The 27295-nt window shown below is 56.5% G+C and overlaps 3 protein-coding genes across 4 annotated transcripts; all 3 read right to left on the minus strand.

Moving 5' to 3' along the window:
• Nucleotides 1-1479: 1479 nt before the first annotated feature.
• On the minus strand, nucleotides 1480-4576 carry LOC112318908 (left-right determination factor 2-like). 2 transcript variants are annotated; one of them, XM_024576148.3, is made up of 5 exons: nucleotides 4327-4576; nucleotides 2865-2893; nucleotides 2647-2762; nucleotides 2246-2488; nucleotides 1480-1929 (listed from the first exon to the last, which is right to left on the minus strand). In XM_024576148.3, exons 1-5 carry the CDS (start codon nucleotides 4574-4576, stop codon nucleotides 1566-1568), a joined length of 1002 nt encoding a protein of 333 aa, XP_024431916.2. In that variant the 3' UTR covers nucleotides 1480-1565. The 2 variants fall into 2 exon arrangements, with proteins under 2 accessions (XP_024431916.2, XP_024431915.2); XM_024576147.3 differs by having other exon boundaries at nucleotides 2647-2893.
• Nucleotides 4577-19413: 14837 nt separating this feature from the next.
• Nucleotides 19414-23196, minus strand: PYCR2 (pyrroline-5-carboxylate reductase 2). Its single transcript, XM_024576029.3, has 7 exons — nucleotides 22979-23196; nucleotides 22714-22784; nucleotides 21567-21746; nucleotides 21248-21469; nucleotides 20958-21050; nucleotides 20630-20793; nucleotides 19414-20071 (listed from the first exon to the last, which is right to left on the minus strand). The coding sequence occupies exons 1-7, from the start codon at nucleotides 23043-23045 to the stop codon at nucleotides 19906-19908; spliced, it is 963 nt and encodes a 320-aa protein (XP_024431797.1). The 5' UTR covers nucleotides 23046-23196; the 3' UTR covers nucleotides 19414-19905.
• A 203-nt stretch (nucleotides 23197-23399) lies between these two features.
• On the minus strand, nucleotides 23400-26830 carry LOC112318905 (left-right determination factor 2-like). The gene is made up of 4 exons (XM_024576141.3): nucleotides 26403-26830; nucleotides 25781-26027; nucleotides 25359-25601; nucleotides 23400-24604 (listed from the first exon to the last, which is right to left on the minus strand). The coding sequence occupies exons 1-4, from the start codon at nucleotides 26650-26652 to the stop codon at nucleotides 24241-24243; spliced, it is 1104 nt and encodes a 367-aa protein (XP_024431909.2). The 5' UTR covers nucleotides 26653-26830; the 3' UTR covers nucleotides 23400-24240.
• Between the last annotated feature and the right edge of the window lie 465 nt (nucleotides 26831-27295).

Below are 27295 nucleotides of genomic sequence, written 5' to 3' on the forward strand. Positions count from 1 at the left end.
CTGACCTCCCGCCCACCATCCTAGCACCAGCCCAGGGTGCTCTAGGAGGGTGGGAAGTCTCCTCTTGCTTCTCTGACAGGTCTTTTCTGTCCCATCTGGCTTCCTCCTTCTCTCCCTCCCACAAGCCCCAACTACAAGTCATTTCCCACCATTTGCCCTTGGCCCCTGGGCTCAGCCCTTGTCCCTCTGTACCTGTGCCTGGCCACCTGTCCTCTCCTGCTGGTAAGTGCTCCGAACCTGACCTCCAGCAGGTTCCTGGTGTGGCCCCTGGACTTCCCCCAGCTCCTCAGACTGACCTGCCCACTCTCTCCCCACCTGCAGTCCTCATTCCTTTCCCACCTCAATGGCGCCACCAGGGTAGATCAAGGTTCTAACCCCAGTAATGAGAAAGATGAAGCCACTGACAAGAAAGTTAGGGTCTTTGATTTCAGAGAGGGAAGGGGTTTCTAAATCTGATTTTCCATGGGTGATGTTTACTTCAAAGTCAACAGAAGTCCAAAATGGACCAGAATGTGGGTTCAGATTACCTTAGCCCCTGTTACATAGCATACAGGTGTGGAGTGCTTGCAAAAACATTATTTCCTCAAAGCTCCAGTAAATGTATGGGGGTTGGGGGTTTTGTACTTGACAGAGAAGGAAATGAAGGTTTAGAGGGTATAGAATTTATAGCCCATAAGAGCTGGGCAGACTAGCAAGGAATCCAAGACCTCACACCCCGGGTCAGCCTCCTACATCAAAGTCACAGCTTAAAAGCCCCTGTAATCTTGGCATTTGAAAATGTTACATTTACACTTGCTCCCTTTAGCTGCCCCAAAATCTAAAGGAGTGACCCACATTATTGTAGTACTGATGATTTTGATCAGATTTTCTTTTTCGATAGCAAGTGGCATTAAAATAAAGTCCAGAAAAGTTAAAATGTTGACAACACTGACAAAAAGATTTCTGCTTCAATTCTAAAAGGACAGGCACCCCAAAATCTGAATGCATTTCAATCTTAGCTTCCTGATTTCCTTAACTGAAACCTTGACCAGGCCTTTTTTGAAAGTTCTTTCCTTAGCTTTCTAACCACGTTGACCTCGTCCCCAGAGAACCTTCCGTTTCCTCGTAATTGGCAGGCTTCTGCGTAAAATACAAAATACAGAATAAACTGGGTTTTATGTGTTTCTTGCAAAATGCCCTTAATATCTGAGCTGGGAGCACACAATCCACACTTGACCGGAGTGGCAGCTGGGCCTCCAGCCCAGACCCTGTGATAGGACAGGGGAACAGTGACAGATTGGAGTTTCTGCTCTTAGATGACAAGATCTACACAGGTAAGTGCTTAGAATCGAGTGCAGGGAATAATATGAAGGATAGAGAACGTAGGGCAGGGGCTACACAGCGGCCGGGGAGTCTTGTTCCTGGGAAGCAAATATCAGAGGTGAGCTGACAGGTCGGAGGAAGCAAAGTCGGAGCTCAGCAAAGAGCACAGAGCTTTTGCCCATCAGCAATCCCCATCTTTCCTGGCACCTAGAACCCTTCTGACACACATAGGAGCCCAGTCCCACGGTGGCCCTGCTCAGCACCTATGGCTCCAGCTTCCTGGGCACGGGTGCCCCGTCCGAGGCACAGCCGCACTTCTGCACCCTCATGTTGGGCAGGCTGACCACCTGTGGCTGGCGCCTACCTCCTTCCTCCACACTGACAATCACAGGCAGCGAGGCTGTCTCTGAGGCGATGCACTGTCTTGGCCCCAGAAGTGGCCACTGGAAGGTCAGGGCCTCCGGGGGCTGCTGGCAGGCACCCACACACTCGTAGGCCAGGAAGCCCGGGGGCTCCAGGACCCAGTTCTCAGCCCACTTCGTCCCCTGCAGGTCAATGTACATCTCCTGGCGGCAGCAGCGGGTGCCCTCGCTCACTGGCGCCTCGGGGTCACAGTTGCCCTGAGCTCTGTGGGGGCAAGGAGAGGCGGGGTCAGAGGTCAGCTGGGAGAGTGGAGGTCAGGGGGCCTAGGGAAGACCTTAGGGGGCATCTGGGAGGAAGATGGATGATCCATCTCTCATGACGTTGAAAAAGCTGGATATGTGTGATAAGGATAATTGGAAATAACCAGAATATAAATAACAATGTGATATTACTCCTAAGATTCAAAGGAGAAATTTTATATACTCATCCTTTCCCATAGCACCCTAAGCAAAGATGCCCATTTCAATTTAAGTGTAATTCATTTCCTAATCAGGTTCACCCTTTGCCCCAGAGCGCCTACCCGAACTCTCTGAGGTCCAGGGTGTGCAGCTCCAGCTGGGGCTCACCCTGCCGCGTGCCCGATGGCCTCTGGGAGGCGAAGCGGACCAGCTTGTAAAAGCTGGAGGCCAGCGGGCCCAGGTGCTCCATCTGCACCGACACTTTCAGCAGCAGGGGCTCCCGGGGCCTGCTCAGCTGCTGCCAGAAGTTCACGGCCTCGGTCACATCAAAGGCTTTCCAGCCACTCTCACGGACGGACACCAGCCTGCGACACCAGGCAGAGACAGACAGTGGCTTGCGCTGCGGGCTGGAGATTGGGGGAATCTCTCCAGCCCCTTCCCATCCTCCTCCGGGGGCTAGACCAGTCCCCTCCGGTCGCCCCCTCTACTTCCCCCACACATATCCTAGCCAGGGCTTCGCCACCTGGAGTCAATGAGGAACGTGCGGTTGGAGCCATCATCCCGGATCTGCAGCCACTCGACGGTGACCCGGGCTCCGTCGCTGCGTGGAGAGAGCAGCGCATGCCTGCGGAGCGCGGCCTCTGGGACCGGCTCCTGGAAGAGGCGCAGCACCGCCTGCACGAGCTCGCTGTTGGGGGGCAGCCTCTGCTCCATGCTGAACACCAGCAGGCGTGTGGAGGCCTCGGACACCAGGAACCTGCCGGCCACCTCTAAGGACAACAGCAGGGTCAGCGGGGCCTCTCCAGGCCCCAGGGGACCTCTGAGGGTGCAGGGCCCAGAGCCTGAGAACAGGATTTCCCCGGTAATCCACAGGGAGAACGTGGGGCCTGGGGAACTGGTGGGCCAGGAGACAAAGAGAGCACCCCCAGACTGAAAAACTCCCCAGCCAGCCCCAGTCTCCCAAAAGTCATTTGCGCTTGGAGCTTGTTTACTCGCGGCCCCCACCTCAGTGGGTAGGGGCAGCTTTGGGCTCCTGAGTGAAGTGTACAGGTGACGCGTAGCCTTCCTTAGGCAGAGGCGGCTACATGAGGGTGGGAGGGGAGAGCGGGTGGCAGAGACCCTACCAACGGGAGTCTGTGGTCACCGCTAAACCTTTTCCTGAAGGGCAGAGGGAGCCCTGAATATACTGTCATTTCCTCTCTGGTGAAACGTCCCCAAAAGAAGCAAGAGGAGCCAGAGGCCTACAAATAAACAGTTTTTTCGGGGCTCCTAAGCCCAGAGGCAAATGGCAGGGACACGTACACCACCCTGGCCAGAGGTGCCAACACCTGAGACTCCAGGTTGGCAGCGTGATTGAGGTGTTTGTGACCTGACTGGCCTGCTCATCTCCCTCATCCCCCCGGGGAACCCAGCCCAGCCAGGGCACCGGATGCTTGTGGGCCTGGCTCTGGACACCAAGGAGGTGAGCCCCAGCCCCAGGGAGGTGACAGGCTGTAGTGGGAGTGAGACCTGGGACAGCCCTGCAGGCTGTTCTCAAATAGTAATCTCTAGAATAACGAAACCACCCCTTACCTCCCACGGAATGCCCACAGCTCTGGGAAGGAGTCAGGGCTAAGTTACTCTCAGTTCCGAAGAAGCGAACAGAATCAGAGATGTTTGGTGACACGTCTGAGGTTAAACAGCAAAGATCAAAGCTGAGACCTGAGCCCCGAGCTCCTGTCTCTCTTAGTGCCAACCTGTTTTCTCTTCTCCATTCTCCCTCCTTCCGTTCGCTACCCGGTGGTTAGCTGTTTCTTTCTTTCTCTTTTCTTTTCTTTCCTTTTTTTTTGAAGAGAGAGAAAGAGAAACATCGCTTTGTTGTTCCACTTCTTTATGCATCATTGATTGATTCTTGTATCTGCCCTGACCAGGGATCAAACCCTCAACCTTGGCGTTTTGGGGTGACGCTCTAACCAACTGAGCTACCCAACTAGGGCCTTGGATAACTGTTCTTGCCTTGGCGTTGCCAGTGGGTCCAGCGTGGCACAGCCCCTCCTGGCCTGAGGGGTGGGGCCCTCAGTGCAGACAGAGGCCAGCCATCCTCATGGTTCATGGCCCCTGCTCACTGCACTGTGGACCCTGGGCCCCCAGATGGGCCCATCCAGTCTTGCCCCCTACCCTCCACCCCCCAAGGCCCAGGGTGCAGCAGGGAGGGAGGCCTCACCTCGGAAGTTCTGGCTGAACCTCTTCCCCCGGGATCGGACCCCATGCCTGCGCCTCAGCAGGGCCACGTACTGGGCCCTCACGTGGGCAGGGGTGACCAGCTCCTCCGCGTCACTCTTGTCCAGGACGGGCACCTCGCTGAGGTGCAGCTGCTGCAGCAGGCTGCTCAGGATCTGCTCCTCGGTCACGGCTGCCCCGGGGCCTGTCAGGGGCAGCGCCCAGAGTGCCCAGCAGAGCCACAGGGACCTCATGGTGCCACTCAGGAGGAGGAGCAGAGCTGTGTGTCCCCTGAGGAGGGTCCGGGAGGGTCCCAGCTGGGTGTGCTGAGAGCCAGGCTGGGCCAGCTTTATAGTAGCCGTGGGCTGGGCCTGGGCCGGGGGGGGGGGGGGGGGGGGAGGTCACACCCCTCACCCATCTGGGACCTCTGCAGCCAGACAGGTCCCTGAGCCCTGAGGAGGGGGCTGTCATCTGTGCCTGGGCTTGGGTGCCTAACCAGACAAATTAAAAAGCTTCTTTCCTGGAGGAGGGGTAGGGATCCCCTTCTCTCCTACATGCCCTGTCCCCCAGTGACAGTGGACTGGACTCCCTGTGTGTGGCCCTTGCTGCAGTTTAAACTGTCCACTCAACACCAGGGCCCTCTGAGGGCCAGCCCACCTGGTGGGCTGAGCGTCTGGACCTGGGGCTCAGAGGTCTGCAGGGCAGCTGAGGTCCTGGGCCGTCCCTGGTTAGGAAACCAAGTGTTTCCCATTGGGGGGGTGGGGGCGGGGAGCACAGGGTCGGGGAAGATGATGTCTAAAGGGTCCTGGGAACATTTAGCACCAATGGGGTTCTGTCCAATAAGGATTTATACTATGGATTTAGAGTTTAGAGTTGAAAGGATTATCCAGTCCACCCCCTTCTCCAATTTTTGAGCCAAGAAATCCGAGGCTCAGAGAGGCAACAACACCCCCAAGATCACACAGTTAACGATGGACGCCTGCACAAAGTCAAGGTCTTCAGATTCCCAGCCCAAAGTTCTGTCCACACTCTTTCCATCCAGAGCCCTGCCCCACCCCTGGAAGCTGGCCAAGGGCCCTCAGTCCAGGGAGTGAGCCTTGGGTGGGGACCAGAAACCCACCCCCCCACCTATTTATTCCCTGAGGCTTCCCCAGCCTCGAAGTGGATTTGAGGCTGGTTGAAGAGTTTCCCTGGGGAAATAAGACGATTGCACAGTCAGCCAGGGGGAGAGGGCTAACAAAAAAAAAACACAGGCCACCGTTTGGGAAATCCTTCTATGAACAAATTCTTTGTTGTTTATGTGAAATCCTAATTTCACCGGGAGTCCTATATTTTTATTTACTAAATCTGGCAACCCTAGCCAGAGGCCTGAAGGAGGAAGCAAATGTGGATTGGGAGCCCTTTTCCAAAGGGCTGACTAGTGTTCCAGCGGGCAGTCCCCATGCTTTGTCATGCAGAAAAGGCCAGGGCTTCCCCGGTTTCCACCCCCTCCCTGAGTCTGGCCCAGCTCCACCCGGTCTGGGCGGCTGGAGGTGGTAAACTGGCCCGGAGTCAGATCTCCAATCCTGATGAAGAAAAGGGAGGAAGAACCACGGGCCCCTAACTGAGCGCCTATTTGGACCTGGACCTGAGCCCAGAGCTGAGGCGACCATGGAGGGCAGTGGGCTGGCCAGCCTGGGGTGTGGGCCCCAAACCTGGTACCCACATGGTCCCGGAGAGAGGGATGATGGGGGTGGGGCAGGAGGGCAGGTGTGGAGTGGGCCACACGTCCACTCTCACCTTCCTGCCCTTAACAGGCTGGCATTTGACTCCAACCAGAGTCCAGGCTGCCAGGGGAGGGCCACAAGGAAACACGGAGGTCAAAGGTCATCCTGCAGCCTCCCTGGCCTGGGGACAAATAAGATCGGAGCCTGGGTTCAGAACCAAAGAAAGCTATGAGGTCAAGGAAGGCTGGAGGCCACCACCTGGGGCTCTCCAGGGTGACATGTCCCCTTCACAGCCAGGGTAGACACTCCTGTGGGAGCTCCAGAGATGCCCCAAGGCCCAGCCCCAGGAGCCCTGGGCTGCCCCAACCCCACACCCATCAGCCTCCCTGACTCCAGACCTGGAGTCCCACATGGCTCCTTGGAGTCTCCAGACACACCCCTAGGAGGGCCCTTCCGATCTCCCAGAGCAGTCTGGCCTCTGCAACAGGCCAGCCCTTGCCTGGGGTTCCCTCAAGCCAACAAGGGTGGGGGGCAGGGACCCATGTCTCAGTTCATCCGCTCCTTCTCGGCAGGCGTGAGTCCTGCCCTGGGTCTGTGCTGTGTCACTCGAGCTGTGTGGCCTCGAGCGAGTTTTCGACCATCTGCAACATGAGACTCCTATGAAAGGGGAGAAATGTACTTTTTTGCAGGGAACTTGTCAGGATTAATGGAGATGTCAGCAGAGGCCTGACACACAGTAGGTGCTCAATGAATGAGTCTCGCGCATTGTGAGCAACTTTTACAATGTTTAACTTTTAAAAATGTAACTGAAAAATGTTTCTTAATTATGTTTATAATTAGTGCAAAAGTCAAAAGGTACAAAAGGGCGTAACTACGTGAGAAAACGTCACCGTCCTATTCACCTGCCCAGAAGTCTGCGCTTTACAAAGAAACGGGAAGTGTTTTCCCACCTGCAAACCTTACTGATCTGGCAACATGAGCTACTCCACTTTCAAAGTTATCATTTTAATTTAAAGTTCGGTCTTTTTAAAACCATTTTATTGATTATGCTATTACAATTGTCCAGATCTTCCCCCCTTTGCCCCCCTTAAAGTCTGGTCTTCGATGACACTGTTGGGTGAGGCTGTGCCTCCCCTTGTCGCTGGTGCAAATGGAGGTCCACTGGCAACATCTGTAAAAATGAAAACTACCCAACCCCACAACCCCTGTGTCCACTCGTGCACACGGAAACCAGCCTCTCCGCCCAAATCTCCGTATGCTCCACTTCCTGTCTCACTTTCTCTTCAGTCAATGAAGCACATACAGACTGATGACTCTGTCTCTCTCATGTGTCCTGGGGACATGCCTGAGGAGACAAAGAGGCAGCTGACACAGAAGGAAGCTCGAGAGCAGTGGGGCCCCGCAGGGAAAGGGGGACGTTCTGCAAAGCTGTGTTCGGAGCCCAGGGCGCCCTCCCCTCCCTGCTTAGGTGGTCGCACAGTGGCCTTCCTCCTCCCACCTTCCACCTTCCCCCTCCCCTCCACCCTCAGAGGAAGGTTGTGGACCTTTAACAAAGGAGGCTCAGAGCAGGTCAGACCCTTGCCCGAGGTCATGGGTTGATAATGAGAACACAGAGCAGGGCGATGGGGCCAGTGACCTTGGACAAGTTCATCACCTGCCTGCACCTTATCTCCAGAGGCGGGGTGCCAATCACATGCTCTGGAGCTCAGTGTGAGGGTAGACAGAGCACCAGTTCCAGCACAGAGTAAACATCCAATCAACAGCCCCCCTCGCTGAATGCCAAGGCTGCCTTCCTGGCCCTCAGACCCTGGGTGACAGAAGGCCCTGGTCCCCTACCTCCTTAGCCCAGGGAGATCGGGGAGGGCCCACCCAGGGGTGCATCTGGATACTCCAAGGAGCCACATGGACCCCAGGCCTGGGGTCAGGGGGCTGATGCGTGTGGGGCTGGGTCTTGGGGTGTCTCCGGAGCACCCTCAGGAGTGTCTGCCCCTGGCTGTAGAAGGACCATGTGCCACTTTGGAGACCCCCTGACACCAGGCCCCAACCCGGAAGTGAACCTGTTCTTGGGGTCCAGCCATCATCCACCTCAAAGTCTGATTCTGAGCCCAGGCCCTGTTTCAGCCAGTCCCCAGATGACCTCTGACCTCATGTTTCCCATGGCCCTCACCTGGCAGCCAGGACTCTGGTTAGGATCCAATCCATGCCTCTGAGGCAGGATCTCCACCCACCTGTCCCAGCCCCTGTGACCCACCTCCCCACAATGTCCTCAACTCCAGGCCCCAGGTTGGGCCCTTGTCAGGGGTGTCGACCTTCACCTCCTCCTCCCCACTCCATTGCCCCCCTTGAGGACAGCAGGTCTGGCTTCTGGATGACTTCTCTACCTCTGACCTTCAGGCCCAATCCAACCCCGCAGAAGGCCCTACTCTGCCCCAGATCCACAGCCCAGAAAGCCAGGCTCCTTGCTCTGCATGACAAAGGGTGGGGCTGCCCTCCCCGCCACTGGCTAGTCAGTTCACCATAAAAGCCTCAATCCACATTTGCCTTCCCCCGGCTGATTGCCCACTTATTTTATTTGCCTAGCAAAACTCTTGCACCCCAGGGAGGAATCCACATTCAGGAAAGGGGCCCCTGTTTGCTGAGGGATAACAGTCTGGGGGATTTGCCAGGTCTGCCTCTGTCAATGCCCTTCCTTAAATCAATCTCCCACTTCAATGGTGTCTGCCCTCCCTCGGACCCCAGGCCAGCAGCCTGTGCAAACAGCCTGAGGTCACAGGAAGAACCTGCTCCTAGTTCCTCCTCAAGGAGCCTGTCCCCTTTCATGGCTTCTTGTGCCATTCATTCATGGAAGATTCTGGCCTGCCCACTCCACGGGACGCCAGGACCGTGGACCCAACTGCCCATCCGCCTCCACCTGTTCCCACTGCAGTAAGTGGCTCACCCAGCCAGACCTCCACCCTCAGGGGGTCACTCTTGATTTTTATCCCACACGGGGGCCTCCCCTGGTAAGGGAGCAGCACCAGGGGCCTGGCCTTTCTCAGTCCGGGGACAGCAGGTCCCTGCTGAAACCAGCCCCAGAGAGTGCCTGCCTGGCGCTGATGGGAGGTTGGGGACAGGGCAGGGCTTAGGGGCAGAGAGCCCAAGAGAACCTTGGGGTAGGAGCCTGGAGCCCTGGATTTGGCCTGGCTTAGTCACCAGCTCACAACGATGACACTTCTGTACACTGGGCCTGAAGGACAGAGGTCCTGTGATTCCAAAACTAAGTATCTGTCTCCATCATTTTCAACACATGCACGCACACACACACACATGCACACATTACCTCGCAGGGTCTGTGTGTGAGAACCCAGACCCAGCTTAGCCGGGTCCTCTGCGTGGGTCTCCCAGGCTACAGTCAACTTGTCAGCCAGGGCTGGGGTCCCATCTGGAGGTTTGACTGGGGAAGGTGCCACTCCTGAGCTCCCTCGGGCTGTTGCCAGAGTTGTAAGACCACAAGGTCGCAGGGCTCTGGCTTCTGGCTGCCCTCAGGTCCTGGACACACGCATGTCCCCATTGTGGCTGCGACTTCAAGTGTCCCTTCCCTTTTGGAGCAGGAAAGCTGCAGAGAAAGGATCATACTGTTTGCAGAGATCCTTTCTCCCACCCTCCCGCACCTCCCTGGGCCCCATGGCAGAGTCTGGGCAGGGGGTGGCGCCATTGAGGCGGGAAAGGAATAAGGACCAAAGGTGGGGGGGTGTGGGTGGGGAGAGAGTGGGCAGGTCAGTCTGAGGAGCTGGGGGAAGTCTGGGGGCCACACCAGGAACCTGCTGGAGGTCAGGTTTGGAGCCCTTACCAGCAGGAGAGGAGAGGTGGCCAGGCGCAGGTACAGAGGGACAAGGGCTGAGCCCAGGGGCCAAGGGCAAATGGTGGGCAATGACTTGTAGCTGGGGCTTGTGGGAGGGAGAGAAGGAGGAAGTCAGATGGGACAGAAAAGACCTGTCAGAGAAGCAAGAGGAGACTTCCCACCCTCCTAGAGCACCCTGGGCTGGTGCTAGGATGGTGGGCGGGAGGTCAGGAGAAGACCTCTCTCATCACAAGAGATGAGAGCCTGGAAATGGAAGAGAGGGCCGAGAACCGGCAAGGCTGCATGTGTGTGTGCGAAGAGCTGGTCAGGATTACCGATTTTCAGGGCTCGGAAGGACCTAGGGGGGAAGTTTTGGTCCAGCCCATTTTACAGATGAGAAAAACGAGGCCTGCAGTGGTAGCCCTACTTGTTGATGGCACAGCCAGGCTGGGGTCAAATGTCTAGGTCACAGGATCTCCCACATCTATAGCTCCAGGCCCACTGAACCCCTCATGCCCCCCATGTTCTGTGCTATGGGCCTGCAAGGCTTTCCTTCAAAGCAAAAATCAAATTAAAAAGCTATTTCCGGCTCAGCTGGGAGGCTCTCCTGCCTGTCTCTGTAATTAAAATGGAATAACATGTCAAGAGCAGGAGGGGGCTGGTCCCCAAGGCTGCGGTAGGACCAGCCTCTCATTTCCCTGCCCAGGGCCCCTAAAAGCAGAAAGAGGGAGTAGGGGCAGGTCGGAAGCCCCACCCCGGAGCAGGGCACCAGGCGGCTGTGCTCGGAGGAGGGGCGGAGGAGGGGCAACTCCAGCACCCGTTTGTGGGTCTGTGTTGGCCGACACTAGGCTCGGGGCTGGCCTTCACAGGGGGCCTGCAAGGGAGAGTGGACACAGTCCAGGGCAGCGAGCTCTGTGACCTCGGGCAGCCCAGGGCCCTCTCCGGAGGAGGGGTTTCACCTGAGTGACCGTGTTTACTGTTGGTGTTCTCTTTCAGGAGCTTCTGAGATGGGTTGGTTCAGTGTCTGCAGCAGCTGAGTAAAACAACGGCCTCCTCTGGGGTGCATACGAGTGTGTATTTGTGCAAGAGCGTGTGCATGTGCGAGTGTGTGCGCGATTCCTTCCCTGACTATGAGCTGGCCGGGCAGCACCTGGGAGCTGGGGCTATTGATTGGGACCTGGGCCACAGAGCAAGCTCACCGTGGTCCCAGGAAATGGTTGTGTTTGGGTTTCAAGGGAAGGCCGGTCCTCCTGCTAGGCCCCCCGGAATCCCTGGAATGCGTCCAACAACAGGACCTGGCCTTCTCCATCTGACCAGCCAGGATCCCCTAGGCTCTGGAGGGGCAGCTACAGGAGATGCCAGAGGTGGACAGCATGCGGAGAGGGAAGGAGCAAGCTGGCCCCTTCAGAGACAGACAGGCTGAGAAGAGGTCACAGTGGTGCCCAAATGTGGGCTGGGGTCCGGGGTCCCAGGGTCAGCAGGCCAGTGGCACCAGGGCCACCTTTGCACCAGGTGTGAGCGGGGCCTGAAGCAGACCCTGTGCACTGATGGGGGAGGGCGCACCTGGAGGCTCTGCTTCCCTGGCCTGGATTCCCACTGGTCATCCCTGCAGGGAAGAGGTCCTGCCGCAGGAGCCCCCACCCCACAGCTCCAGGGAGCGGCCTCACTTTCTCTGAAGAAGGCATCACAGCCCCACCTGGCAAAGGCCAGAGACGCCCTGCACAGCCACATGGACCGTCCCCTGAAGCGGGTCTGCCTGGAGCCCCCCACTCCGCTCCCAGGCCTGCCAGCTGCTCTCAGCAGCAGGCCCTGGTCCTTCCCTGGGCCCTGAATTCCTCATCATCCCCAGACTCTTCGGGCTGAATTGTGAGCTCCCAAGTTCACGTGGCAAAGCCCTGACCCCCACTCCCTCGGAGTGTGGCTGCATTGGAGACAGGGCCTTTAAGGGGCTAAGTAAGTTAAAGCGAGGTCTTCATGGATGGCCTCTAAAACAATATGACTGGTGTCCTCGTAAGAAGAAGAGATTAGGTCACAGACACAGGGATGACCATGTGAAGACACAGGGAGAAGGTGGTCATCTACAAGCCAAGGAGAGAGGCCTGGGAAGAAAGGCTGCCGACACCTTGACCTTGGGCCTCCAGCCTCCAGAAGTGTGAGAAAATCAACAGCTGTTGCTTCAGTGGCCTGAACTGCTCCTCTCGCGCACGCCCACCCAGCTCTAATTCCACTCAGCTCTAATCTATGGCCCCAGGTTGCAAATCCACACCTGGACCTCTGGTGTCTTCTGAGGCCCAGCCTCTGTCCCCACCTGCTCGCAGGGTCTCAACCTCACCCTTAGTTCACCCCAAGTGGAACGCCAGATGGAGTGAGCACAGGCTCTGGCCTCCACTGTTGCTCACTGCCGCCCTGGGCGAAGCCGTGAGACTCCGTTACCTCGTTAGTAAAGACAGAGGCAGGCAGCGCCCTGGACAGCCTTGTCCATGAGGGCCTGGGAGGCGTGCAAAGGGCCTCGCTCTGGGTTGGGGCTGTACTTGGCGCTCTGCAAATGGCAGCTGTTGTTTTTATTATTTCTCACAAAGTTGACCCCCTTCTGGTCTATCCCAGGTCGGTTAGTGGAGTCTCCAAGCTGGGACCTTGGCCTGGCCCCCACACCTGCTCCCCTCACCTGCCCCCACAGCATGGGTCTATTTGCTTCATTAGCGCAACCCTCCCAAGGGGCACTTACTAAGCAATGGCCCCCATGGTCTGCTGAGCCCCCAAGCAGGGGGCTGTGGCGAGAGGCACTTCAGTGTATCTGCTTCAGCTTATCCTGTAAACAAATTGGGTTTTCCACAATCAATTAAGATATAAGGAAGTGTATTGGCAGGGAGCAGCGGGGGAGGGGGGGGCCCTAAGCCTTGTGGATTGCTCTCTGCAACTGGCTGCTCTCATCGTTTACCCAGATGGGGGCAAGACTCAGATGACTGTTCCACAAGGCTTCCAGAGTTTTCCTTCTTGAGCAAAAATAGGCCTGATGCTCCCTGCTTACAACCCTCCTGGGGCTGCCCTGGCCGGGTGGCTCAGTTAGTTGGAGCATCGTCCCCCGCACCAAAAGGCTGTGGGGCTCAATACCTGGTCAAAAAACAAAAACAGAAACAAAAACTCCTCCAAAGGCTGCACCTACCTTCCAGCGGGCCCAGTCCCGCCTCACCTGGGCCTTCCTGCCTTCCTGCCTGTCGCCCCTTCACCTCCCCCTGCCCCCAGCATATACCCTCTCCTCACTCCTGCCACGAGAAAGACGTTACCAACTTTGGGCATGGGGCCCCACCGCCATCGCCTAAGTGTCACTCCTGAGACCACCTTTGCCGTCTCTTTCTGTCTTGAATGCCCACCTTAACAATGTTCAAGACCTGTCTTCAACATCACCTCCTTCCCGAGGCTTCCTGAGCATCTCCTCTCCGCTCCCTGATATACTGCCTCCACCAGAGCCCTTAGCAGCTTGTAGTGTGGGGTTTGCAGCATCTTCTTTCACACCAATCTCCCCACCAGGTCAGGAGCCCCTCAGGGGAGGAAGAGGTCAGGTCTGGCTTTATTTGAGGCTCCAGTATCTGGCATATGGCAGTGCCCCGTGTTTGAGGGATGAGTGAATGAATGAAGGAAGGAATGCACGTGAGTCGGATTGGGCCAGGTGCTCCTCACACCGCATTTCATTTCATCCTCCCACGGCTGAACAAGTACAAGGTTATAGGAAGGGCAGCTTCTCTCTGCCTTCCCTGCCTCTCAGACCCCCATGGTCCCCAGGGGCTTCTCTTTACCTGGGGCCCCACTTCCCAGGACTGGCGCTGAATATCCGAGGATATTGGCACCCCGCCGTGGAGGGTCCCCACACATGAATACATTGCATTTCAGGCGCCCATAATAAGACCAAAATAAATACAGATCGATTGACAATCACGCAGATACTCTTGGCTTTTCATCTTTCTGGTCTATCTCCCTGGATGCCCGGGAGTGTCGGCTGCCGGCCACGGTCGGCTCCACTCAGTTTCACGAGCACTTGTCCAGCGCAAGGGATCGTGCCGGGCAGTGGCTCTCACGCTGGCTGAGGGTCGGGAGAAGCTCTGATTCTGAGATTTAGGCAGGAGATGAGGATGTGCCACACTCAGAGAGGCAGAGAAGACACAAAGGCATTTCCAGGGGAGGAAATGGGGTGAGCAAAAACAGTGGGGGAGCCTCCGGATAAGGGTAGGCCTGAGGCCCAGAGAGAGGGAGCATTTTGGAGAGTTGAGGGTATTGAGATTGGAAACAGAACTCATAAATGCTAGTTTCCTCTCCATTTCTATTAATTTAAAAAGACTGGCAATCGATTGGTTTGAGAACCAAATCCGGGCACCTGCCATGGAGCCAGTGATGCCCGGGAAACAGGGGCCATGTGCCCCCCGAGACCAGAGCTCGGGCTCCACCAGTCCCTGTGTCAGGGGCCTGTCCTCCTAGCTAACTCCTCTGAGACTCCATTTCCTAAACAACAACCATCAAATCCACAGCAACTTAAGTTTTTCGAGCTCACCTCCTGCCAGACACCAGCCCAGCCCTTAATCCCACTTAATCCTCACCGCAGCCCTTCCAAGTGGGGACAGCTGTTGTCCTCACACCCGCAGATAACTTCCTGGAGGGTGAGGTAGGTAGCCCAAGGTCAAATGACTGTAAGTGAACGATCTCTCCAGGCCTCTGCGTATTGGTTCAGATGACTTACAAGAAGCCTGAACACAGCAGGCAGCCGATAAGGCTCGTCTTCCTCAGCCACCCAGGGGAGGGGCCCAGGTGTGTGGGCAGCCAGGATGACTGCTGTCCTGCCTTTCCCACCTGGGGTGACAGTGACGATGGCGAGAGGCAGAGGGCAAGGGCATTTCCAAGAAAGAAGATTCAAGTGCTCCCATCTCTAACAAACAGTAAGCTGTTCTGCTCTGTGAATACACAAAGTCACCTGCCACAGCTGGCACACCGGGCACCAAGCAGGGGAGGGTCTCTCTGATCAGGTTTCTCCCCAGGACCGGACCAGGCACGCGGGATTTCTTCGCCAGTACCGAGCGGCCTGGGTGGTCACTGCTTAGAGTCTGGTGCCATCTAGTGGTGAAGGGGGACTTTCCTCTGCAGCTGGACAACCGGGACAGAGCTGGGCTTCCAGGACTAGCTTTCCTCAGCGGGCTACTGTGTAAAGGACATTTTTAGGAGCCACCTGCTGTCCTTGAGAGCTCATCTGTGAGACGAGTGGGAGAGAAGTCGGAAAGAGGAGTTGGAATCGAAGGCCGGGATCCTGGTTCCAGCTCCCCTAGTTGCCTTAGATAACTTCCTTGGGTTCTCCACGTGCCAGATGGGGCTGCTCACCCTGCCCACCCCCCAACCCCACCACCTGCCTTCCAGGATCGCTGTGAGCATTCTGTGGGATGTGATGAGGACAGCATCTTGTCAGCTCAAAAGTGCTGCTAAAGAGCAAAGCATAGTGTTCATGAGAAAATGAGCAATGGAGTAAGTTCCAGGATGCTAAGGGCCAGTGAAGGGCTGGGAGTCGGGGCGGGAGGGGTGAGGAGGGGCAGGCGAGGTCATGGAAGGCAGGGCCTTCAGCAGATACAGACAGGTCTGTTTAGGACAAAAGGAGCCTGGCAGGGAGATGCGGCAGTGCTGCTGGAAAAGGAAGTCCAAAAATACTCTCATTTCCTGTTCCTTCCTCTTAATTAAAAAGGCAGGAAAAGGTGATGGCTTTGTTTGCCTCTATAAAACAGAAAAAAAATTAAATGTCTACTTCTCTGGATTTCCCAGGGCCTAGGCACTCTCAAAGCGAGGTCCCCACCCCCTGGGGACCAGTCCTGCCCCCACCCTGGGCTCTGGCTCTTCTCCCCAGGCACCCACCACTTCCCCCAGCTCCTCGTCCAGCCTCGTCTGAATGCCCGCTGGAAGACGGATCTTGGTTTTAGGCAGCCGGACCTTTCCTCATCCTGACTGCGCTCCTAACTGGCCCAACCTCAGTGTTTCCACCAGTAAAACGTGGAAATAATAAGTACATTATAATTATTCAATTAAAGATGAAGTGAGGCCCTGTCTGCTGTGGCTCAGTGGATTGAGTGCCAGCCTGTAAACCAAAGGGTCGCCAGTTCGATTCCCAGTCAGGGCACATGCCTGGGTTACAGGCCAGGTCCCCAGTAGGGGGCACACGAGAGGCAAACACACATTGATGTTTCTCTCCCTCTTTCTCCCTCCCTTCTCCTCTCTCCAAAAATAAATACAATCTTTAAAAAAAAAAAAGATGAAGTGAGATTATGTGTCTTGAACACAAAATTCGGTGCCTGACACTTGGAAAGAAAATACATGTTTGTTTATTGAAGAAGTTTCCATGCTTTAAGTTACACATGAAAAGCTGCTTGACAAGGGACATCAGCTGGGCTTCCCATCTGACAAAAGAGGAAACCCTGCCGTGTGTGGGTTGCCGAAAGGGGAGGGACCATGTCGAGGCCACATTGTCACTTGCTAAGGTGCCACCAGGCTGTGGAGTCAGGCTCTCCAGTGTCCCTCTGAGCATGGCTTAGTAACAGTCACCTAGGGACACGGATGAAGCATGGTGTGTCGCTATGGAAATCAAGCCTGTTTATAGCAGTCAGCGATCTAAAGTAAAATAAAGAAAAAAATCAAGTGAGAAATTAACCATAATCCCACTTCCTCAAAGTGACTGTTGTTCACAGTTGGGACAGAGGTTTGGGGTCCTTAGAGAAGCCACTTATGAAATGGGGACTGAGTCCTGCTGCAGGCACAGATGCCCCAGGGGTCCTAAGGGGGTGGTTACTGGGGAAGGGTCAGGGGTAGGGAGTTGGCTAGTCCCCCTCCTTCCTCTCTGACCCCTCTCCTCTGAGCCACCTTTGCCTCCGCCTTCCTCTGTTTCCCACGTCTCCTTGTGTCCACATCTGTCCTTAGCCCCTGTGCCTCTCAGAACAAGGACAGCGCATGACTGACCAGGGCACCCTGAGGCCTCACAGGACACTCGGCACAGAGGGAGCGTTCAACACATGTTTATTGAAGATGCAGCGCTGACCTTAAACATCCAGCTCTTACTCCTAAATGCTTACAGGGGGCACTCAGGTGCTTTCCTGTGGCTCAGGCACCTGGTGAGACAGAGGCAAAGTTCCAGAACCTCTGCCCAGAGCCTGACGCTCTGGGGCCCCTGGGCCAGCCTCCAGCTGACTGCCCGCAGCTCCAGCCCCAGGGCCGGCCAGCCCGGTGAGAAGGTGGCTCTGGGAGGGTGGGCCTGAGGTCTAAGAGAAAGATGACCTGAACTGTTTTCCACAGGGTGACCCCTTCTCCCTCTCCCTGGAAGACAGCCTCCTTCAGTCAGATCTGGCCCTCACCATACCTGGTCGAAGCCCAGAGGTGAAGACAGTGGGTTCTTGGCAGATGAGGACTCACCTGAGCCAGGTCTACGCCCCAAGCAGGAGCCGAGGCCTGGCAGTTGGTAGGGTCTCAGGAAACGTGTGTTGGTGGATTTAGGCCTGGAAAGGGGGTGGCCTCAGAGCAGGACAGAGGAGAGGGGGAGAGCGGACCATCTCCTGTCACCCTGGACAGCTCACCAGCAGGCCGAGTGCAGAGAGGACAGGATTTGGCCTCAGACACGGATTTCAAACCTGATACCCCTTCCTAATGAAAACGGGCAACTTATTTCATTTTTTTTAAGTTTTATGAAGTGTAATTTACATGTCATGAAATTCACCTACTTTGTGTAATTCGATTGCTGTCTACGTACAGACTTGTGCAACAATCACCACGCTCTCGCCCTGGCTGGGCAGCTCAGTTGGTTAGAGCGTCGTCCCGATATGCCAAGGCTGTGGGTTCGATCCCCGGTCAGGGCACATTTAAGAATCAACCAGTGAATGCATAAGGAAGTGGAACTACAAATTGAGGTTTCTCTCTCTTTCTAAAATCAATTTTTTTAAATTAAAATGCATCACCACGACCTCACTTTAAATCACTTGCACCCCTCCATAGAGAAACCCCATGCTCTTCCCCTTCCCACCCCAGCCCGAGGCAGCCACCACCTGTCTTGTCCACGTAAACGGAGCCACATATTCTGTGGACTTGGTGACTGGTGTCTTTCATTAAAACATGTTTTGAGGCTCATCACATAGCAGGTATCAGCACTTCCTTCCTTGTTACTGCTGGATAATTTTCCCCCCTGCGGGTGTAACAGTGTGTTCATCCACCCACCAGTTCACGGGTTGTTCCACTTCTCAGTTGTTATGAATGATGCTGCCGCGCACGTTCCTGTGTGTGGACACGTGGTGTTACTTCCCCTGGGAGGGAAATACCTAGCAGTGAAATTTCTGGGTCATACAGTACTCACCTTGACCTTGTGAGGGACTACCAGACTTTTCCCAAAGTGGCTGCAGCATTCCTACCAGCAACACACGAAGGTTCTCATTTCTCCACATCCTCACCAACATTTATCATGGTTTTTTCAACTAAAAAGAGTGGGTGTGAAAAGCTATCTCATTGGGTCTGGGGTTGCATTTCCCTAGTAACTAAAGACACTGAGCATCTTTTCACGTGCTCCCTTGCCGTTGGTATATCTTCTTTGGTGAAATATCCATTCAAATCTTTTTGGGCAACTTATTTAACCTATTCGAGCTTTACGTTAGTCTTAAATTATACCTAGCTAACTAAGGCCGAGATCTTATGTAAGGGACCTGCCAAGGGCCCGCCATATAGTGGGGGCTTCGTAATGATAGCTTTTAACACTGTTCTCACTTCGGCCCCGTAGGAAGGCGCCTTCCCTGTGAGCTCTCAGGACTGGAGTTGCAGCCAGGGGTGCCCGGACCCCAGGGGAAGAGAAGGCTCTGCTCTTTCCTCCTTAGCGGGAAGGTGAAGGGCGAGGGGTCTCCCGTGGTCATGTGTTTTGTTGAGCAAGTCCCCAGGACCTCATTCCACATCCGCCCGAACCTTTACGGGAAGCATGATCTCCATTCCACGGTGCACGACACCTGAGGTCAGAGACATGCAGTGACTTCTCCAAGGCGGCCTCCCTGAAAGTGGTAGAAACTAGGGTTTGAACTCAGAGCTGCTGTGAAGCCATGGCACAGACAGCACGCCCCGGGGCCAAGCGCCAGGCACACGAGCCTGTGGGCAAACCGCAGGCTCAGCCTGTGTGGCCGGCGCACCCAGCCTCAGCCCCGAGAGGCAGCAACGAAGAACTCGGACAGACTCACCAGACCGCAGTTAACTGGGGTCACTTAACCCTTCTAGGCTTTGGCATCTTCTACAAAATGAGCAAGAAAACAGCGGCTCCCTTAGAGGGCAGTCAGAGGAGCCAGGGCTCACAGGCCACTTGGCTCTTCTCTGCCATGAGCTCTGGCCCATCCTAGAACATAATACCCTGATCCTGACCCTGACCCTGACCCTGGGGGCCGGGCTGGAGCAGCGTCATTTCAGCAGTCAAGGCCTGGCCCCTTATTCCCTCTCATCCCTACTTAGTGCCCACAGAAGCAGGGGCACCTGGTCAGGGCCTCAAGTTCTCTAGAATGACTTACGATGAAGCATAAGAAAAGCAGGATAACAAAAAATAAAACTTTATTAAAGCAGCTAAACTCAGCAAAAACAACGAACTCTCACTGGTGCATCTGTGAAGCAAGAGTGAAATACTGCCCGGTCTCCTTTCGTGCGTGCGGACTGTGACCATTCTAAGCCGCTCGCTCTAGATTCAAAGCGCCCTTGTCATTTTTGTCCTCTCACGCCCTTGACGTGGCATCAGCGGACCCCACTGTGGGCTCCGGTCGGAGAACCAGCGTTGAAGGTCCTCCCCAGACCCTCCCACCTGAGCTGGGTCTGACAGTGGGAGGTGGGCAGGGTTCCCTCTGGCTTCTGGCACCAACCGCCCCTTCCAAGCATCTTCTAACCTGGAACAGCAGGGGCAACTAGGGCTGCTTGGCCTGAACAGATTGAAGGAGGTTTTTATACCCAGGGTCTGCCGACTACCTGAACCTGCCCTTGCCCTGTGCGGCCCCCACAGGCGAGGGCTCTGGTCCCAGAGGGCGGCGGGGCTGCCTTAGTCCTTCTTGCCTCCCGAGGACGAGTTTCTGGTGAGGAGCTTCCCTGAGTTGCAGTGGGTCAGTGTGGACACTGTGGGGGATTCCAGCTTCACTCTGTCCAGGAGGGTCTTCTTGAGGGCAGCTGGGGAGACCTTTTCTTGGTCAGCCATGGACTGTAGCTCTCTGAAGACAAAGCCCAGAAGGGTTTAAGGGGGAAGGCACTAAGCCTTGTAGCAGAACTTCTCAAGGCTTCCCCACCCACATAACCCCCAACCCTTGTTGACTTGATACCACCCAAAGTTAGAAGGCCAACCAAGCACTCCCCCCAACTCCTCAAAAGTGCTCTTTAACTAAGTATGGGTCAGGGTCACCACACAGACACAGAATGCCAGCTGGTATCTGTGATCACATGGGGTGGGGGAGTGTGGAAAGCCACAGGGTTTAAAGTCATGGACTTGAAGTTGAATCCTGCCTCTATCCCTTATTAGCTGTTTGACCTTGGGAAAACTGAGTCTCAACATCCTCACCTATGAATCAAAGCTAATCCCAACTATCAGAACTGTAGCGAGAACTAAATGAGGTAAAGTCTGCAAGCCATTAGCCAGAAGGTCGTGATTATAAACACAGCAGAGACTCCAACACTGCTCGTGACACCAGAGACGGCTGGTCCTGCTGGACAGGGCCCAGCCCAGAGCAGCCCGCTGGGAAGCGGGGGCCTGGGCGGAGGAGAGAGAGACCCACCGTGTGCGGATGCAGGAGGCCTCCACGGCATTGATGAGCAGGGAGCGGAAGCCCCCGCTCTCTAGGAAGTGCAGGGCGTGGATGGTGGCCCCCCCGGGGGAGCAGACATTGTCCTTGAGCTGGCCTGGATGCTGCTCTGAGTCCAGCAGCATCTTGGCAGCCCCCTAGAGCAGAAGGGGATATGAGTGAAACACACTGCAGGCACGCCCCGGGAGAGGCTCCCCCGTCCTCCTCCCAGCTTCCCAACCAGGCCCTGTCCCCAGCACACTGCCCCTCAAGACCCCCCAGCCCACACCCTGGTCCAGAAGTGCAGAGGGAAGATACTGACCAGCAAGGCCTGGGCCCCCAGCCGGACTGCCAGGCGCCGTGGCAGGCCCATCTTCACCCCGCCGTCGGCCAGCGCGTCCAGGGCCATGAACGCCTGCGGAGATACTCACTGAGTCTTGGGGCCACAGACACTCGAGGGCACCCTGAGGGTCTGCTTTTCCTGATGACTGGAGCTAGTGCCAAGCAACAGCTTCCACCACCAGCCAGCTGCACCCAAAGCCCAGCCTGCCTGCCATCCCATCTTGCTCCCCTGGGTCCCCAGATGGCTGAGTAAGTATATGAGGGCCTCACATAGGCAGGCCCGCTGCCGCTGAGCCCGGTGACAGCATCGATCAGGTCCTCCTCTACCTCGGCGCAGAAGCCCACACTGGCCATGAGCTGCTCCAGCAGCTGCCCGTCCTCCACCAGGGCGTGGGTGCCTGTGGCGTACACCGTGGCCCCCTCCCGTACCACCACAGGCGTGTTGGTCATGCAGCGGATCACCTTGGGGGCCGGCTGGAACGCCAGCAGCTTCTGGAACAAGGAGGAGGGCGGGTGAGTGGCCAGGGCGCAGCTCCCACTAGCACCCACCCCTCCCCTCCCAGCGGGGCACCGGAGCTGAGACAGGCACCTTCTCCACAGAGCTGATGGTGACGCCGGCTGCACAGGACACCACGATGTGCCTGGCCTGGACGTCAGCCCCAATCTCGTCCAGGATGAAGGGGATGATGTGTGGCTTCACAGCCAGGAACAGGACGTCGCTGTGCCTCACCACCTCCTTGTTGTTCCGGGTCAGGTTCACCCCCAACTTCTGCAGGAGGGAACCACCCAGCTCATAGCATCACCAGGCACAGGCCCTCCCACGGAGCAGCTGGACCCCTGCCAAGCCTATACTCAGCCCACTGCAGCCTGGAATTCCCTGCATTGTCCCTCGGGGCCTGCCCCTACCCTGCTGCACAAAGTTGTCCAGTGTGGTACTGGGCAAGTGAGCACCAGTGCAGAGCATGAACAAGCTTCTCCATGGCAACCAGGAAATGACTGTCGCACACCCCCCACCAATACTCTAGCACCCAAGGCACCCACCCCTCTGCCAGGTAAGAAGTCTCCACAGCTGGAAAGTGACAAAGAGAATATGAAATGCTAGGACCCAATGGTCGGAAGCAGAGCTGGGTCAGGCCCTGTCCCAACCATGGACACTTGTTCTCAGACTGTGTGAAGGCTCCAAGCTGAGAAGCAGGGCCCTGCAGGGCTGGGAACGTCAGCCATCCTAGGCACAGACACTGCCTGTCATCTGCCTTATTAGACATCCCCTCCCACACCGCCCAGGTTTAGGTGCAGACTTAGGATATCCGATATTCTTTTTTAGAGAAAGGAACAACTAACTTGCCAGGCTCTTTCCCTGCATGCTCATTCCTGCCTCAGAGTAACTCAGCAAAGAGGATACTGTGGCCTCCATTTTATAAATGAGGAAACTGAGGCTCAGCGTACCTTAAGGACACACAGTCCACGAAGACAAAGGAGTGTTTACTGGGTACCTACTATGTGCCAGGCGCTTTCCACACATACTACCTCAATTAGTCTAACCACCCCACAGCCTGGATTTGAACCCCAGCCGGTTGATCTGGGTGTTCTCACCACACTGATCTGTCCCAGGGAAGGTGGGGGGATCCTGATGCTCCAGATGGTGGGGAAAGTCAGCTGGCTGATGACCAGCTCAGGGCCCCAAACCTTCCTCCTGGGCCCCCTCCCTCTCCCCCACACCCCTCTGACCCACCTACCCTGAGCGCGCACACCGTGGGCAGGTCCATTTCCGGGGAGCTGGCTATGATCTTGTGAGCCGACAGGACGCCTACAGCAGACAGGGCTTTTCAACTGGGGATCATGGCCCACCCCGTCCCTACGCTTTCCCTGGGAAAGCAGAATCAAGGCCCGCCATGCTCACTGTGTCGACCTCCCTCTCCCCCTGGATCCCTTACATTGACACAAGGCTCTTGCTACTTAACAGGCCACCCGCGCTTCGGTCTCCCGCCACCACGCGCTCACCTGCGGCCGTGAAGCCCCGAGCCAGCGCACAGGCCAGCTGGCCCGCGCCAATGAAGCCCACGCTCATGGTCCTGGGCTCGGCGTCCACCCGGCAGCTGCAGGAATCCGCGCAACGCGGCCCGAGAGGTACCGCACGAAAAAGGCGGAGCGAGAGAAGACCCGACCCAGGGTGCTAGGGACGCGGAAGTCGAATCTCCGGTGTTTCCGCAGCTTCCGGCACGGATCCGCCCACCCTCCGCGCTCACACACAGACCTCGCCGCCCCGCCCCGCCCAGGCAGCCAATCCGCGGCCGGGAGCTCGGGACGGGCCAATCCAAGGCCGGGCCGGGGCTGTGCGCCCGTCTCCTGTGTAAAGGAGTACTTTACATAGGGGTTATTAAGTACTAGAAATTAAATACAGAGACACAGAGTGAGACCACTTTTATTCCAGCAGGTTATCAACATTCAATTGGGTTTTTTTGCTAAGTAATAATGGAAAACTAAATACATGTGGTATTAACTGGTGGCCTATCATCTAAAGCAGGGGGAGAAGTAACTAAATATGTGCGAGCAGTGTTCGCCTTGGTGCGGGTTGGGGGGTGGGGGTTGAGGTTAAGGCTGTCTGATCCCCAGGGCAACGACGTCTGAGAGCTAAGACCCAGCTTCTCTTTTTCACAAGAATAGCACGGGTGGCTCAAAAGCTTCTACGTTTGCTAGAGGTCACAGCTTGTCGCCCTGGTAGATTCAATAACCAGCTGTCCTGATTCCCGGGCCGCTGGCACTGGCCTGAAGCCATTGCGCCTCCCTCAGCACCCTCTCAGGGTCCGAAATGAGTCGACATTGGGGAGATGGGGCTTCATTTCTGGACACCCTCCCTATCTAGAGGAAATGGGGGGGGGGGGTAGGGTTTTGTTTTAATTCATTATGTAATAGAGTAAACGAGTTTGAACTCCCCAGCCCTTATGATGGGGTGTGTTGTCCCCGACTCAGCTGAGAATTTGCCAGAGAACAGAAGCTCCTAGCAGACAATCTATCCATGTTCAGCTATGCCAGCTAACAAGTACACCAGGATTTCCTACTCAGCAACCCCAAAGGGCATTAGTCACTCGTATAAGTGCTTAGGGTGATGGACAGAAGGACAAGAAATGGAGAAACACTCGGAGAGGTAAAATACGGGCCCTAATTGAGGCAGGGAAACTTGCTAAGTGGAAAACTACAACCTACACTAAGACCTGCTTCTGTGAATGTGTTTAGCCAGAGGCCTCAGTGGCCCTGCCCAGCACCTACGGCTCCAGCTTCCTGGGCACGGGCGCCCCGTCCGAAGCACAGCTGCACTTCTGCACCCTCATGTTGGGCAGGCTGACCACCTGCGGCCGGCGCCTGCCTCCTTCCTCCATGCTGACAATCACGGGCAGCGAGGCCGTCTCTGAGGCGATGCACTGTCTTGGCCCCAGAAGTGGCCACTTGGAGGTCAGGGCCCCCGGGGGCTGCTGGCAGGCACCCACACACTCGTAGGCGAGGAAGCCCGGGGGCTCCAGGACCCAGTTCTCAGCCCACTTCGTCCCCTGCAGGTCAATGTACATCTCCTGGCGGCAGCAGCGGGTGCCCTCGCTCACTGGCGCCTCAGGGTCACAGTTGCCCTGAGCTCTGTGGGGGCAAGGAGAGGCAGGGTCAGAGGTCAGCTGGGAGAGTGGAGGTCAGGGGGCCTAGGGAAGACCTTGGGGGTCATCTGGGGGGAAGTTGGATGATCCATCTCTCATGACGTTAAAAAAGCTGGATGTGTGTGAAAAAATGGTGAATGAATAAACACCCAAAACATAAATCAGCTGCTGTTTACTAAAGGTTTCCTCATACGCCAGCCACCGGGGCAGGCACTTCACATATGTTAGCTCAGATGGCACCTGCATTTATCCTGACGTGAACCTCGCTGAGGGTCCAGCTTTATCCCTATTACACAAGAGGACACTGAGACCCAGAGGCGTGAAGTGTCATGCCAGAGGAGGCCCTGCGGCCAGTAGAAGGCAGAGCTACACAGAACCCAGGCTGTATGATTCCAAAGGCCTATTATGTGTCCCCTGAAGAAAGAATTCACAGATGCCAGATGAAAGCTGTTCAACTTAGTAACAGCTCATGCTAATATGTTTCAAAGAATTAATTATGGAAAAGGGTAAAATGAAAATAGATGATTAGAATAATGTATGTGTCAATGACAACACAAAAACCATTGAAAATATCTGAAGGTGTTTTTCAATAAAACGTTTGAATAATACAAATTTCCACCATTAGAAACTGACATATAGTGGGGAATGGGTTGCATCCTGGGCTGTCTGCACCCACCCACCCAGCTAGTCCAGGGGTCGAGGTCCTGGACCGCAGTCCGCTCCTGCCCACTGGGACCTACCCGAACTCTCTGAGGTCCAGGGTGTGCAGCTCCAGCTGGGGCTCGCCCTGCCGAGTGCCCGATGGCCTCTGGGAGGAGAAGCGGACCAGCTTGTGGAAGCTGGAGGACAGCGGACCCGGGTGCTCCCTCTGCACCGACACCTGCAGCAGCAGGGGCTCCCGGGGACTGCTCAGCTGCTGCCAGAAGTTCACGGCCTCGGTCACATCAAAGGCTTTCCAGCCGCTCTCGCGGATGGACACGGGCCTGCGACACCAGGCGGAGACAGAGGCTTGCGCCGAGGGCTGGAGATTGGGGAAATCTCTCCATTCCCTCCCATCCCCCTCCTATTGAGGACAGGCCGGCCCCTTCCCGCCCCACACCCGCCACGCCTAACTCCGTGTCCCACTTTCTCCCCATAAACATCCTAGCCAGGGCTTCCCCACCTGGAGTCAATGAGGAACGTGCGGTTGGAGCCATCATCCCGGACCTGCAGCCACTCGACGGTGACCCGGGCTCGGTCGCTGCGTGGAGAGAGCAGCGCATGCCTGCGGAGCGCGGCCTCTGGGACCGGCTCCTGGAAGAGGCGCAGCACCGCCTGCACGAGCTCGCTGTTGGGGGGCAGCCTCTGCTCCATGCTGAACACCAGCAGGCGCGTGGAGGCCTCGGACACCAGGAACCTGCTGGCCACCTCTGGGGACAACAGCAGGGTCAGCGGGGCCTCTCCAGGCCCCAGGGGACCTCTGAGGGTAATAGGACCACTAAGGTGGTGGCCAGGTGGAGAGAGAACCAAACCTGGTTACCTAGAAACCCCCCTGGGGCCTGTCTGTAGCCGTTTATAACAATCCCCAGGAGCAGGAAGGGCAGCCCTTGGGCCCTGAGCTAACAGGGTCAGCTGCGATGTTGAACATGAGAATCTTCACCTTGGGCACTTGGGTCTGTCTCTGGGCACCCAGGGGGTGCATCCCAGCCCCAGAAAGGGGCCCCAGCAGCCTTCCCAAATTGGGCACATCCAGTTTCAGCCCCCTCCCCCCAAGGCTCAGGGTGCAGCAGGGAGGGAGGCCTCACCTCGGAAGTTCTGGCTGAACCTCTTCCCTCGGGAGGGGGCCCCATGGCTACGCCTCAGCAGGGCCACGTACTGGGCCCTCACGTGGGCAGGAGTGACCAGCTCCTCCATGTCACTCTTGTCTAGGACGGGCACCTCGCTGAGGTGCAGCTGCTGCAGCAGGCTGCTCAGGATCTGCTCCTCGGTCACGGCCGCCCCGGGGCCCGTCAGGGGCAGCGCCCAGAGCGCCCAGCAGAGCCACAGGGACCTCATGGTGCCACTCAGGAGGAGGAGCAGAGCTGTGTGTCCCCTGAGGAGGGTCTGGGAGGGTCCCAGCTGGGTGTGCTGAGAGCCAGGCTGGGCCAGCTTTATAGCAGCCCTGGGCTGGGCCTGGGTGGTGAGGGGGGAAGGTCACACCCCTCACCCTCCTGGGAGCTCTGCAGCCAGACAGGTCCCCGAGCCCTGAGGAGGGGCTGTCTGGGAAGGGCACGAAGCCTGCCTGGACGCTATATGGTGGGGGCCTCTGGCCGCTGCTGTCTGGCAGCTCAGTAATAATCTTAGTGCCTATTGAATTTCCCTGGCTCTATCCCAGTCCTAGTCTAAGAAAAAGCAAGACTATTCTGCAAAAAAGTCCCACTAGCCAGAGCCAGCTGTGGAAGTCCCTTTCCTGGGGGCCAGCCTGGGTTTGCTTGCTGAGAAGGAAGCAGGGAAAGTGATCTGCATTCTTGTGGTCCTGGGCCAGGCCCTGCTCAGGGCATTTCGCAGAAGCCCCTTGAGTCATCTCTCTCCATTCCCTGCAAGCCCCCCTCCTCTCCACAGTCCCTTGGGGGACCCGGTCCTCCCTTGTGACAGAAGGAAGCTAGATGCTGTCCAGATAGAAATCTGGCAGCTTGGTTCTTTGCAAGTGCCCGGGAGA

The sequence above is a fragment of the Desmodus rotundus genome, chromosome 10 (assembly GCF_022682495.2).
Source record: "Desmodus rotundus isolate HL8 chromosome 10, HLdesRot8A.1, whole genome shotgun sequence".
NCBI classification, from domain to species: domain Eukaryota; kingdom Metazoa; phylum Chordata; class Mammalia; order Chiroptera; family Phyllostomidae; genus Desmodus; species Desmodus rotundus.

Coding starts and splice junctions, on each gene's coding strand:
- LOC112318908 (XM_024576147.3), bottom strand. CDS start 4,576: ATGAGGTCCCTGTGGCTCTGCTGGGCACTCTGGGCGCTGCCCCTGACA. Junction 2,894..4,326: donor GTTCAGCCAGAACTTCCGAG/GTGAGGCCTCCC, acceptor TGTTGTCCTTAG/AGGTGGCCGGCAGGTTCCTG. Junction 1,930..2,245: donor CTGGACCTCAGAGAGTTCGG/GTAGGCGCTCTG, acceptor TTGCCCCCACAG/AGCTCAGGGCAACTGTGACC.
- PYCR2 (XM_024576029.3), bottom strand. CDS start 23,045: ATGAGCGTGGGCTTCATTGGCGCGGGCCAGCTGGCCTGTGCGCTGGCT. Junction 22,785..22,978: donor TCGGGGCTTCACGGCCGCAG/GTGAGCGCGTGG, acceptor TGTCTGCTGTAG/GCGTCCTGTCGGCTCACAAG. Junction 20,794..20,957: donor TGGGGGCCCAGGCCTTGCTG/GTCAGTATCTTC, acceptor CTTCTGCTCTAG/GGGGCTGCCAAGATGCTGCT.
- LOC112318905 (XM_024576141.3), bottom strand. CDS start 26,652: ATGAGGTCCCTGTGGCTCTGCTGGGCGCTCTGGGCGCTGCCCCTGACG. Junction 26,028..26,402: donor GTTCAGCCAGAACTTCCGAG/GTGAGGCCTCCC, acceptor TGTTGTCCCCAG/AGGTGGCCAGCAGGTTCCTG. Junction 25,602..25,780: donor ACGTTCCTCATTGACTCCAG/GTGGGGAAGCCC, acceptor CTGGTGTCGCAG/GCCCGTGTCCATCCGCGAGA.